The 14,611-nt window shown below is 37.4% G+C and overlaps 1 protein-coding gene across 1 annotated transcript in view; it reads right to left on the bottom strand.

Moving 5' to 3' along the window:
- Positions 1-14,611, bottom strand: part of CHN1 (chimerin 1) — a 133,026-nt gene that overhangs the window by 85,516 nt on the left and 32,899 nt on the right. Inside the window, exon 4 of the mRNA XM_050969038.1 lies at positions 1,178-1,466. Within this exon, the coding sequence (XP_050824995.1) occupies positions 1,178-1,466 (289 nt within the window). The remainder of the gene's footprint in view (positions 1-1,177; positions 1,467-14,611) is intronic.

Raw genomic sequence — 14,611 nt, 5'->3', positions numbered from 1 at the left:
GATGATTTAGTTGGGGTTGGTCCTGTTTTGAGCAGGGATTCGGACTTGATGGCCTCCTGAGGTCTCTTCCAACCCTAATGTTCTATGATTTACTACATTAAAAAAGGTTCAGTCACTGCAGCGTAGACACAGAATGTCAATACATGTAAGGATTACACCAAATGTGTTCCTGATCTCTGACTGGGAAGATGAATGTGTAATCAAACCTAAATGTAGTATTTTCTTTTGTGATTTACAGTAATTTGCAAAAACCTCTTAATTACATTGTAACAGGAGAGTCTACAGCACATATGTGTGTGAATATAAGATATTTTAAGTAATATTTTTAAACATACACTTAAAAAGATTGCCATTTATGGGCTTTTAAATAAACAGACGCAAACAATTTTTCCTCTAGTTATTTTAACACCTATCATTATTTAAAAAATGTATTAATGTGACTTTTAAAACATGTTTTATATCTGTCATGTTAACAAAGCTACATGGCAACTGTTTTGGGGGTCTTCTACATTACATTAAAGATGTTCTGCAAGAGTACAAAGTCTGAAATGTATCCTGCATTGGTTCTAATTTATTTATTTTAAACCCCACTATCCATCCAGTTAGTTCTCAGTTGATAACGCAATTCTCTGAAGAGAGATATCCTTCTTCATAAGCCTGGCTGAGGCCAAAAATAGTTCTGACAGTTTCTGACAGGCTGAACCTAGTCATGTGAAATGTTAAAACATTTTATCTTGTTAATGAACAGACTTATTTATAAAGTGGACAACTTTATTATCATTGTATGGGGAATGCTGAATAGATTATAGAATACATTTCTGTATTAAAGGGCAATTGTCTTTTTGCGCAGTAAATTACTAAGTTTAAATATCTTTAGCCTACCTGGAATATCAGAGGATTGACATTTGTAATAACAATAATTTCTTTAAAAAAAACAAAGATCCTTATGATAAAAGTTTATGAATCAGAGGTACTTGCAATATGCAAAAATTTCCATTTAAAAACTTGGAAAGATTATTAAAACATCTTAACATATAACTTACTATTCATCAAAAATATCTGATGTAATCATTTAGATGAAACACCTATAAACATATTTAATATTCTTCAGTGGAGTAGAGTTAAGAGTATAAAATAAAAGTCTAATAAAAAAAAGCATGTTTTAACAGTTGCTTACCCTTTTCTCTGCTACCTCATCTTCTCCTGTAGACTCTTTGCCATCATATGTATCTCTCAGGGTTGGCATATGTTTTTTGTGTGCTGGCTCTCTGTTTAAGGTTGTATATCCTATGTGTTCATAAATTGGATTTATTGTCATCTTGGCAATATATTCTGCTGCCTTGGTTTCAATATAAAGAGTAATCAATCCATCTGTCACCAGGTCATGGATGGACTCAAAACGTTTCTCCCCAACAAAGTGTTTTCCATCGTAGTAGAGTCTGAAGTTTCTGGTTTGATTTCCAAATCTGCCTCAATGAAATGGGAAAGTATATATATATATATATTTTTAAAGAGAGATTAAGCAAGTGAAGCCTTGCAAACAATAAAAATACCCCATCATTTAAATCTGTGACTATGCATGTGGAATATAAAATTAAACTACTATACACAATTAGAAGAGTAGAACAACAACAACTGTGGATAGAGAGCCAAACTAAAGCCTGTCCTAGAACGAGCTATTTGTTCTCTTATTCTGTCTGGACACTTCATTATCCTGTGGAAAAAATGAAAAATATTTCACACTCTGTTTAAGGGATTTCTGCTCTATAGTCTATTGCTTGCCTCTCTGATATGAAAAGTTCTCATAACAGAGTTCTCTATTACAGTAGACCAATACACAGATTTGATGCAGTGTTAGACCTCTGTACTCCTGTCTTTTTGTAGGAAGAGGCCATTCAGGATACAGTTTAGCTTTAGTGCCAACAATTACACTGTAGTCAAACTGCTGCCAGAATCTGAGCAGCGGAGGACAGAATGGCACAGGGGGAAGCTTTCTTTATCGCTGGCCAAATGCCAAGGACTAACTCTTCAAGCTTTTTACAGAAGGCCTCTGTGCTGTGCTTCAAGCAAATCTTCGTAATATACAGGATATTTAAGCCATAGGCTATCTGATGCTAGTAATTCTGCAGCATGGTTTGAATAGCATTTTGATGTAACCTTTTAATAACCATAAATGAGTGTACTGACTCCACCTGACTTCCAGCACCTTTTCAAAAATCTTACTGAAAGCCCGTAACAATTTGCTCTCTGAATCCATCTGCACATGCATGAACAGATATCAGTGTGTGCACCTGGGAACTACCAATGCTTGTCCTGCAGAGAGGATGGAAACAAGAAGCTGCTTTCACCTCTGACTCCAATGTCACTCCTTGGCCAGACAGCAGTAAGTGCTGCTGTTTGGGGTATTAGACTGCTTTATGCTATCTAACTGGCCAAATCAATCCTAAAACCAAAATACCTCCTCCTTCCGATTTAATTTCTGAAATGAAAGCTGCATATTGCTGTTTAAAAAACAAACACACACAAAACAGAGGTGCTCTTCCATAAGTATGTCTTTTGAATGGAGCCTATCTAAACAGATGAAAGCACGAAATTGTATGATTAGTATTAGGTTGAAACATACGTATTTTTCAAAAGAAGTAATTAAGGTTCTTGAAAAGGTATGTATTTTAATAACAGAACACAGGTAAAATAATTGATTCTCAATTAAAATCAAGCATTCTGGTTTTCAATTTAACTGGAAAAAAAGATAAACCAACACAAACTGTAAATTCAAGAACTGCTTTAAAAATAAAAGTTCAGGTTCTTTTCAAGTAGCTTTCAGGGGCGTTCACATCCTGTTTACTAATAAGATGGGATATGAAACATGTATACAAATTAGTGGGTGACGTGTACACAAGATGTGTCTATTTACATTTTTGTATAATAAAGGAAGAGTTCACAGAGCGAAACTGAAAGGCAACAAATTAAAAAATGATATAGGGAAACATTTTTAGACAACACAAGATTATCCTGCAGAACTTATTGCTACAAGGCATTACTGAGGGCAAGTGCTTAGCCATTTATACAGATAATGAGAACAGCCACAGTTACATTAAATTGGATATAAAAACGTTTCGGTATATAGAGCATCAGGCTTCATGGCATATGCCAACCAATATCTGACAGATTTTAGGAAGAAACTTCTTCTGTGGGAAGATTATTCCATTACTGAGTTTCTTCCTTCTTTCTCTAGTGCACTGATAGTATTCACTGTCAGAGGCAGGATACTGATCTACAGCATCCATTGGACTTATCTGGAAATTCCAATGTTCAATTGTTTATCGTTATTTGTTTTACAACAGAGTACAGGGGCACCATTCTACAATCAGAGCTACAGTGTACTAAGAACTGTACAAACTCAGTGTAAAAAACAATTCCTACCCCAGAGAGCTCACAATCTAGGGTGTGACAAAATGCAACAAGTGAATGATTCAAACTGGATACAATGAGATAACAGGCAAGTTAAAGTACAGTAAGCAATTGCAGCATCTCACCACATTTTGGCAAGTGATGTGGTCAGTTTTTCCATTATACATGTATATATTTAGGGCAACGCACTAGCTTTTTCATAAACTTGTTTTTACTGTGTGAATGAAGAGTTTTGAAAGATTTTATGAAAACCAAAATAACAGAGACACAGTCAGACTCCTGCACTGAAAACATGCTCTGCACCTTATTTGTTAAATTATTGCTGAGCACAGCGGTAGTAACCTACACCTGATCATGAGATTAATTCCATAAGTGAAATCCTGAATACCATCACTTCCCAGTGACGTGAACAGGGGGTAAGGACGCTTAGGACATTGGAGCCCATGTGTGTAACCATCACACACTCCCATTAAAGTAAATGGAAATGACACACACAGCATATCCTTTATGGCTTCAGGATTTTCCAGGAAAGGATGTCAGAACTAAGTAAGTTTCAGATATACTCAGGACCCTGAGAATAAAGGGCCTTAGAGGCTAACAAACAATTCCAGGTTTTGCTTCCCTGTGCCCTTTTTTAATCTCTTTATTGCTCTATAATTATAATTACTATCCTGATGAATTACAACATGTATCTTATTGGTGCAGCTGCAAGCTCTCTGTTAAAAAAACTTGTGTTTCAATCCTTTCGATCTTGTTTTACCTACATCGATATGTTGGTTTCAATTTTTCCATCAGGACTTGTTTTTTGGTATTTTTACCATATCTATAACATTACTACACCTTGTTCATTTCTACATGGCTATTGAACTAAGTAGGTTACAGATTTTATGCTTGAACTTCCTAACATTCTCCTTCAGCAACAGCTGTTTTTTGTTTAATAAACAGAAAACAAGATATATACAATGTACGCTCTCTTTCAGTTAACAGTGGAATACCGGAAGCTTTGCCAAGAACTATGACATGTCATCAAAACATTCTTAGTGTATCTATTGCACATTTGTTTGTAAGTCGCTGACCTAAAGATAAAGGGTTTTTTTAATTCAAAGTTGTTTGAAAGGCGACTGCTCTATCTAGCCCATTTGGCTGCCAGTGGGGCAGAGAGGATAACACAATCTGGGAAAGTGGATTGAAGTGTAGGGGCAATAGTGGCCAGAAATAAAGGAGTGGAGAGACCAATTAGGTCCCTTAGTCCTAAAAAGATGTAATGCAGACTCTCAGCTATCTGCACTTTATGCAGCAGTCATTGATGAAACATAGGGAGAACGTTTAATAACTGCAAAACCATCCAGATTTGAGAATATTCTATGAATATGGATTTTAAAAGTACGAATGCAACAGTGTGAAACCAATTGTATAACATATCACCAGTCATCCACCTCTGTAGTATGCTTCACTGCCCCTACTTAATATATTTTGCTCTTTAAAATATGTACCTATGCACTGCTCCAGGCACATGCACTTGTGTGTTTACAAAATATATACAATGACAACCCTGCGTTCAGAATTAGGGCCACCACCAACTGCCACCCATCCCTCTCACATCTCTAACCCTCCTCATTCACAGCGTCTGGGAAAACATACAGGATTTGTAGCGTGCCCTGAAGGTTAGCAAACTTGGACTCAGTCTCATCAGGATGGGCAACAGAGTCTGCTAGCGATGACCATTCACTGAAAATGAAGGGGCCATTCACTGCCTCCCAGCAGCCCCTCCCAGTTGAATCTGAAGACTGTACACTCCATCGTGTCAGCAGCTGATCTTAATTGCTGTAGCAAGACTCAAGAGCAGAGGCGGTACCTAGCTGATACTACATATGATGAGTGCTTTACAAATACATGTAATAAAATAACAAACAATGGAGTACATTATGTTTTGTTTTATCTTTAACCGAGTTTCTTTTTTTTTTCTCACTTGTCATCTTATACAAATGTTAGAAACAATTTATTAGGCAAAAATTGTGTTATTAATGTGTAGTAGTATTTTCCCTAACATTGTTCCTGTTTGCTAATAGATACCATGAAAATAATATAACTAGCTTTTATTTAGCTTAGTACTTTATGAACATGAAAAGTTCACTGGCTCTAATTTCACTATGTTACTCCTGTTTTATGTCCATGTTACTTCATTGATTTCATTGGCTTTACACTAACAGGAGTAACAGTGGTGAATCAGAGACAATAACATGAAAGTCCCAGTGTGCTTTATATTATATATATAATATATATATATCAGAGAGATTTGTTAAGGTGAAATTAAAGTAGTAGGTGCAGATCAACGAGCTGAGTAAATTACCTTTCAGGAGATGCAGACTTTAAAAATCTCTCAAATGTTAAAACACAGAAAACCAAGAGTTAAGATTGCTGTTCTCAAGCAAATCTTAGCAAAGTTATTTGGGTTGAACTTCCTCAGTTTTTAATATATAGTCATTGAGGGATGCTTACTCCTATGCCCCCTCAGGAAAGTCCCACCAGAAACCTAATGCTAGGGTAGGAGCTGCCAGGAGCAGAGGGTCTAGGTGAACGGTTAGCTCTGACTCAGGAGCAGTCAGGGAATGCACTAACTAGTCACCACTTTCTCTATTTGCTGACCTTCATGTGGCTGATTGGGTGGTGAAGGTAAAGGAGCACTAGTTCCCCTCTCCTCAATATATCCCATGGAAAGGAAGGGCTAATGCCTCACCTGGACCTGGCAGCTCCCGAGTGGTCAGGTTACACTCCGAGGTCTATTGCCGCTGGGGAAAGGGCTAGAAGCCTTACTTTTTTCTTAAAGGAAAGCTTAGGTCTCCAGCAGGCCTCTGATGTCCTATAGTAACATACCTGGAGCAGAAATTTTCTAGAAATGTTACTAAATACAATATCAATAATTTCTGAAAATTCAAATTAATCAACAAAACTTTGGGTCTGAGAAAAACATCTCAGCTGCGGATATCTAGTAAAACTTGTTTTACCTTCTGATTTTTTGCTAAGGGTCAAAAAGTTGGAATTATGTTTTAACACTTCTATAGTGAGAGTGTCATAATTTAGGAACCTAGTGTCCACCAAATTTCAATATTTGCATAAAGAGTCAACCTTAGGGTACGTCTTCACTACCCGCCATATCGGCAGGTAGCAATCAATTGCTCGGGGATCGATATATCGCGTCTCATCTAGACGCGATATATCGATCCCCGAACGCGCTTATATCGATTCCGTAACTCCACCAACCCGGAGTTGCAGAATCGACAGGGGGAGCCGTGGACATCGATCCCGCGCCGTGAGGACGGTGAGTAATTCGATCTTAGATACTTCGACTTCACCTACGTTATTCACGTAGCTGAAGTTGCGTATCTAAGATCGATTTTCCCCCGTAGTGTAGACCAGCCCTCAATCTCAGATTTAGACTTCTAATTTTGAGTCCTCTATGAACTGATTTTTTCCTGGTAAACTGTAGAAGGGTGGGGGCAAAATCAGGCTTGAAATGGAAACTTCATAGCAATCGTTATCACTGAGAGATGATCACCATTCTATAACATTCTGTAAGAATATGGTCCACATTGCACCTTCGTTTATACTAGTGTGATTCCCACTGGTTTCATTTAAGCAGTTTTCATACCATGTTTATAATCCATATCTTTGCCTACATAGTTTTCTCATATTAAAAACAGCTTGTTCTTAAATTAGTTCTCAATGCCCACATAAATATTTAAATTGTGAATGTAAGAAAACATATGGCTTGATGGTCAGTATTAAGTTATAAAAGTCAAGAAATTTCCTCACCTAATACCCTTTGTATAATTTAAAATTGAAAGAATTTTAAAAGTGCAATGTGCTTTTCACTATTAATGTTATTCGCTTATTCTTTTCCTACCAGGATAATACAAATTGTTTAAGTACGTTTTTATTGAATAGGCTATTTCATTTTCAGGTTCTCAGCATTTAAGTTGCAAACATTGCAGTCAAATACTTGGTTAAAAGCTCCCATTGGATTAAAAATCATCATGGAAAGATTTCTATGAGTCTTAAATTTTGTTAAAGTTGTTTTTACCAAACTCAACTGTTAAGACAAAATTGAGTTTGCAGCTTCGCTAAAGACCAATTACAGGCTGTGATTGCATTTTACAGTTACTTTTTCCAATACAAGTTTGACCTCTGAAATTCCTGCAGCCTGAACTCATTTCTTTGGTAAACAGTATACCACACAATACAATTTACTGATCATGCTGTCTTGATTTTGTTCTCCATAAAGTTTCATTGCCTGACAACCGTAACATTTAATAAACAATAGTAATACACATTTGTTAAAACTGATTACCAATTTTTTAAAAAAGGGAATTAATAGCAAGTAAAGACTTCTTATTGCAACAAATAATGGAATTAACAAAATATTAGTATTTATATTAACCAGGGGATGCTGGGGATATCTAAGGCAAATTACTGTTACATATAGGTGAACAGAGAGTCAAGTAGTGTGGCAGGTAAAAGACAAACAAACAAACATTTTAAGATTCAAAACCTGCCCTGAGGTGCTTTTACTGATATTTGCTTTAGTACTGATGGTGCACAAAGCCCAAAATCTTTGTGAGTAAGACTTATAGTGCTTGGCTAGAGGATAAAATTCAAAAGGGTTTAGGCTACGTCTGAGTAATAGAGTAATAATAATGATAGAGTAGTACTTACGTAGCACTTTTCATTCGGAGATCTCAAAGTGCTTTGCTTCCATTTTACAGATGAAGAAAATGAATTGTTAAGTGATTTGTCCAGGGTTACACTGCAGGCCAGTTTCAGAGCAGGGAGTAGCAATCAACTCCCAGTCCAATGTCCCATGAGCTGTAGTACGCTGCCCCCATTAGACCACTAGCATCTGCTGCTATTCTTGTAGTTACTTTTGAATAAAGGTGGTAAAATGCTTCTGGTTCTGTAGTCTTGACGAAATTTAAAACAAAGGTTCTAATTATCTGTAATCATTAAAGCTCCTATGATGATACTTATGAGAGATGAGGTGTTTGCCCTCATGTTCTAGCTAAATTCTAATTCTAAATTCCAAAGCCATCCTGTAGTTTTAACTGAAAAAGGAATTCTTATTTTTCTGTCTTGAACTGTTGTTTAATATTGCTGTGTGCTGTTTGAAAGCTGCTGCTTTCCTTACAAGACATGGCCACATTTCAGTGATTTATGAGGTGAAAGCTACACATAGTAGTTTGTTTATACTGGTGAGCACTTTGGATGAAAGGTGCCATGTTTTATATACATCTGTCAACTGTTATTTAGCAAAACATTACTGTTTGAAAGAGTCTAGAGTCTTTCCCACTGTTCCCTTGGCAAAACCTACTAGGAGTTAGCAAAGAAAAAGCTCTGTACTATGAAGTCTTTTTGAATTAATTTTCCTTTAAATTACTAACTAAATGTAATAATTATAATATTCAGGGAAACGTATTTGAGTAGGTCAAAATGGGTGCTATGCTCATAATCAAAACAGATAAACTACTGTTTTTATGTACCTCCACCTTAAGTTCTCTTGATCATGGTTACATAAATAAATTGTGGAGGAATAGTTTAATTGCTGTTCTGTGGTGCTCCATCATCTATAAAAATTTAATTCTCTTAGTGTGATGTCTGATCTGCCATTAAAATGCTTGCTGCATTAACAAATGGGAGAGAACAGATGATAAACACTCATTATAAAGTAATACGCCCATTAAAATGACCTATCCTACGAGTGATTTTCATTTTAGTAGGACTCAGTGAAACAGAGTAAATTTAAAACATTTCATCCAACTGGCACCCTAAACGTGTGCACTGTATATGTGGCACATATACACACACAAATATTTGTTACCAAATGTATTAAACTCCATTTGGTAGTTTACGAATGTTAAAAGAAATGGCCCTGATTCTCCTCTCACTAGCACTGGCATAAAGCAGGAGTACTGCCATTTAACTCAGTCGAATTACCTTAAGTATAAAACAAGTATAACTGAGGGAGAAATTTGGCACTAATACATTTACTATTTACAGTGCTTTATGTGCTTGAATAATTAAAAAAGTGTTTTTGATAAAAACAATGAGATAAAACAACATTATGGACCTTGCTCTTTTCTGGGGGGGAGGAAGCTTTAAAAGGCCAAGGTATTTATCGCTGAAGGATTTCTTTTTTTTATGCATAAGTAATAAGCTTTAAAATGGTTCCTCAAATGCATATTTATAAAGCAGCCCATTTGCTAAGGCAGATAATAGAAGAAAGGCAACTAAAGGACTGGCTGGAAGATATGTGTTTAAATTGCAGCCCTCAAGATGCGAGGTGGAGGAGGGAGCAACATTACTGGTGGGAGCCAGAAAGGAATTAGAGTCGTGGCCTTCTTCAGGAAGAGAACACAACATAGAATATGAGTAACACTTCTTCTGACACTTGAGCTCCTGGATTTTTATTTTTATTTATTATTTTAATTACAATAGTGCCTAGAATCCTCCACCAAGATCGGGGCCCCATTGTGCAAGGCACTGTATAAACACAGTGAAATACAGGTCCTGCCCCAAAGAGATTCGGATGGGATTTTGAAAGAGACCTAAGAAAGTTAGGTGACCAACTCCTACTGACTCCTTTAGGTCTCTTTTCCAAAATTCCAGTCTTCCATATGAAATAGACAAGACAGACAAATAGTGAGAGAAAGGAATAGGGTGACCAGACAGCAAGTGTGAAAAATCGGGATGTGGGTTGCGGGGTAATAGGAACCTATATAAGAAAAAGACCCAAAAATCATGGCTGTCCCTATAAAATCAGGATATCTGGTCATCCTAGGAAGGAAGTATTGTTACTCCATGTTACAGCTGCAGAACTGAGGCACAGAGAGATTAATTCACTTGCCCAAAGTAAGACAGGAAGTCTGTCAGAGCCAGAAAATGAAGGAAGATCTCGAGTTCCTGTCCAGTGCCTTGATCACAAGATCATCCTCCCTTGCTGTGGAATGAGTAGATAATAGTATAGTAGTGACTGTAGTGAAACATGAACTATGTGCTCAGCAAGAAGCTTTGACAAACGCTAGACATACTGAACCCAGTCTTGGACATTGGTTATCTAGAAAACAAAACCTACTAAAGCAATGAACAAACCTCCAGAAAGTGCTGAAGTTATAATAGTAGGAAAAAGTCGGCAATTTACAGAACAGCCAAGGATAACTTTGAAGTTCTAGCCAAAAGAAAAACAGAACTGACAACAACAACAGATGGGAAGAGGAGGGAAGGAGAACAGGAACACAGCAAGAAGACATGAACCATAAGGAAAAAAAGCATTCCAGCCTGTGGGAGGCCACAAGTAGCCAGTTAATTACTCATTAAGGTTAGGAAAGGATAATCATCATTCCATACACTTATAATTAGTCCGTCTCAGTAGTCCCCAGATGCATTTACATAAGATAGATCAAGTACAAAACAACCATTTCCCCCAAATCTTGAACATACAGGCCAAAACCCTCAAATAATCCCAAATTTACTTCCATAACAGTGCCAGAAATGGGGGTTCAACAGCAGAATTTAATGGAAACCTGGAACAAAGAGATAAGTTGTACAAAGCATTCTTCTATGGGCCAGGTTTAAGCTCAGAAATATTTCTAATAGGAGCAAATTCCAGAGGACACAACCTAACCCAGACAACAGCCAGCTCCTATGAGCTCATCCTTGGGATAGTCATCCAAAGCATTCCTGCCAACCAATACAAGTAGTGGGTGGAAAATAGGTAGTGGGGAGAGGAGAGAGAGAGGAGGACATTTTCTGAGATAACTGGAACCCAGGCAAAGAACTGTTCTGAAGACAGTAATCATATTGCATTTCATCTGGCAGAAAATTGGCAATATATGCAAAGAGCAAAGCGGAGGTGTAACATACTCTCAGCAATCTAAATGGCAGACAGCTGCAATTTGCATCAGTTGGAGATTCCAAGTAGCAATGTACACTAAATTAGTGTCTCATGGAGACAACAAAGGAGTGTGGCGATATCGCCATCTGAGAGGTAATGACGCAGTCATGCAGCCAGCAGAAGGTGGAAAGCAGGTTTCTGGTCACTGCAAGTGTCAGTGAATCCAGGATCTGTCAGAAGTCTGCATTTATTTTAGGGCTATCAAGCGATTAAAAAAAATTAATCGTGATTAATCGCACTATTAAAGAATAATAGAATACCATTTATTTTAATATTTTTGGATGTTTTCTACATTTTCAAATATATTAATTTCAATTACAACACAGAATACAAAATGTACAGTGCTCACTTTTTTTACATTATTATTACATATATTTGAACAGTAAAAAACAAAAGAAATAGTATTTTTCAATTCACCTAATACAAATAATGTAATGCAATCTCTTTATCATGAAAGTTGAACTTACAAATGTAGAGTTACGTACAAAAAAGAATAACTGCACTCAAAAATAAAACGATGTTAAAACTTTAGAGCCTACAAGTCCACTCAGTCCTACTTCTTGTTCAGCCAATCACTCAAACAAATACGTTTGTTTACATGTGCAGGAGACAATGCTGCCCGCTTCCTGTTTACAATGTCACCTGAAAGTAAGAACAGATATTCGCATGGTGCTTTTGTAGCCAGCACTGCAAGATATTTATGTGCCAGATACACTAAAGAGTCATATGTCCCTTCATTTTTCAACCACCATTCCAGAGGACATGCGTCCATGCCGATGATGGGTTCTGCTCGATAGCGATCCAAAGCAGTGTGGACTGACATATTTATTTTCATCACCTGAGTCAGATGAGACCAGCAGAAGGCTGGTTTTCTTTTTTGGTGGTTCAGTTCTGTAGTTTCTGCATCAGAGTGTTGCTCTTTTCTGACTTCTGAAAGCATGTTCCATAACTTATCCTGCTCAGATTTTTGAAGGCACTTCAGATTCTTAAATCTTGGGTTGAGTGCTGTAGCTATCTTTAGAAATCTCACATTGGTACCTTCTTTGTGTTTTGTCAAAACTGCAGTGAGAGTTCTTAAAATGAACATGTGCTGGGTCATCATCCGAGATTGCTGTAACATGAAATAAATGGCAGAATGGAGGTAAAACAGAACAGGAGACATACAATTCTCCCCCAAAGAGTTCAGTCACAAATTTAAACAGCACTTTTTTTTTTAACGAGTGCTATCAGCATGGAAGCACTTCCTCTGGAATGGTGGCCGAAGCACGAAGGGGCATACAAATGTTTAGCATATCTGGTACGTAAACACCCTGCAATGTAGGCTACAAAAGTGCCATGGGAACGCCTGTTTTCACTTTCAGATGAGATTATAAATAAGAAGTGAGCGGCATTATGTCATGTAAATGTAAATAATCTTGTTTGTCCTAGCAATTGGCTGAACAAGAAGTAGGGCTGAGTGGACTTGTAGACAAGAAAGTTTCTACATTGTTCTCATTTTTAAGTGCAGTTATAGAACGAAAAAAATGTACATTTGAAAGTTACACTTTCATGATGAAGAGATTGCACTTCAGTACTTGTATGAGGCAAATTGAAAAATACTATTTCTTTATCATTTTTACAGTGCAAATATTTGTAATAAAAATAATATAAAGTGAGCACTGTACACTTTGTATTCTGTGATGTAAATGAAATCAATATATTTGAAAAAGTAGAAAAAATCCAAAAATATTTAGTAAATTTCAATTGATATTCTATTGTTTAACAGTGCAATACAAAGTGTGATTAATTTTTGTAATTAATCGCACGAGTTAGCTGCGATTAATTGACAGGCCTAATTTATTTATATTTATGCAAATATAACAGCAAGCATCTAGCTCTGGATTTATGCACCCTGGACGAATACATAAAATGAAACCCTAATTTTAGTCCTCCAGTAATTTTAACTCACCCATATCACAACCAAGAAAATACAGGAGTGACTAGAGATTTCTAGGCCAGTTTCTCTGAAAAATGTAAAAATGTAAAATGCACTGTAGCAAGAGCCTTTTAGGGAACAGGACAATACCATAGGAGTAAGAGGAGGGTGACGCAAACAGGATGACGTCCCCACAACGTTAGTGTTTATAAAACCATAGAGAAAACAAGCACCACAGTTAGGTAATAAAGCACTCAAATAGGCATGCACCAGGAACAGAGAGAACTCTACCATGCCACAGACCACCAAAAGGAGGCTGAGCACAGCAACACACAGATTGGCTTGGCACAGCTGAGTGCAGATGTGTCACTAAACAGAGAGAAACATGAAGCCATCCCATCCTTCAAACCCCTCCTCAATCACACATACGAGAAATGAACAATCAATCATGGCCTAGGAGAAGAGAATAGGCCATGAATTAAAAATAGAGATGCTTGAAATCACATGCGTATCTATCTAAGGCAATTCCTGGATATCCATGGATTAGGCCAGAGATATTCTGCCTCAGGGTGGGCAAACCATGGCCTGTGAGCCACATCTGGCCCATCAGATCTTTTAAACTAGCCTCGAGTTCCAGCTGGGGAGTGGGGTTGGAGGCTTACCTGGCTCTGCATGGCTCCTGGAAGCAGCAGCATGTCCCCTCTCCAGCTCCTACGCTGAGGGGCAGCCATGGGGCTTCACACACTGCCCCCACCCCAAGCACCAGCCCTGCAGCTCCCATTGTCCGGGAACCACAGCCAATGGGCGCTGCAGAGGCAGCGTCTGCAGATCGGGCAGTGTGCAGAGCCCTCTGGCCGGCACCACGCCACATCTCCATGAAGGAGCCGGAGGAGGAACATGCTGCTTCTTTCAGGAGCTGCTTGAGATAAATGCCGCCTGGAGCCTGAACCCCGATTATGTATCTTTAAAGTAAAAATTAATTCTATAATTAATATTAATTGCAAATTTCTTTACATATACCTCAAAATTTCAGTGTTTTTTTACTGCGCAGTCTATTAAAATATACTTCTAATTACTGCATAGTACATAAAATCGGCAAAATAAACTAAGAATCAGTAAGTTTTTGGACATTTAACTTCTCTCAAGAATTATATCCCAATGTCACCTCCACTGAATATACCCATTTGTACACAAAACTTGCAATTAATAATCACAAATAAGAGAATTACCTTTTTTTAATCAGACTGCAGAACCTATTTCCATTTATTCACAATATTGAAACAATAGGATTTGCAGGAAAGGAAACCATGGTAACCAACTAAACCTGCTGCAGCAGATAG

Source organism: Gopherus flavomarginatus, chromosome 10 (assembly GCF_025201925.1).
Source record: "Gopherus flavomarginatus isolate rGopFla2 chromosome 10, rGopFla2.mat.asm, whole genome shotgun sequence".
In the NCBI taxonomy this organism is placed as follows: Eukaryota; Metazoa; Chordata; order Testudines; family Testudinidae; genus Gopherus; species Gopherus flavomarginatus.
Note: the sequence above shows the minus strand (reverse complement) of the source record. Positions and strands in the feature narration are given on the sequence as shown.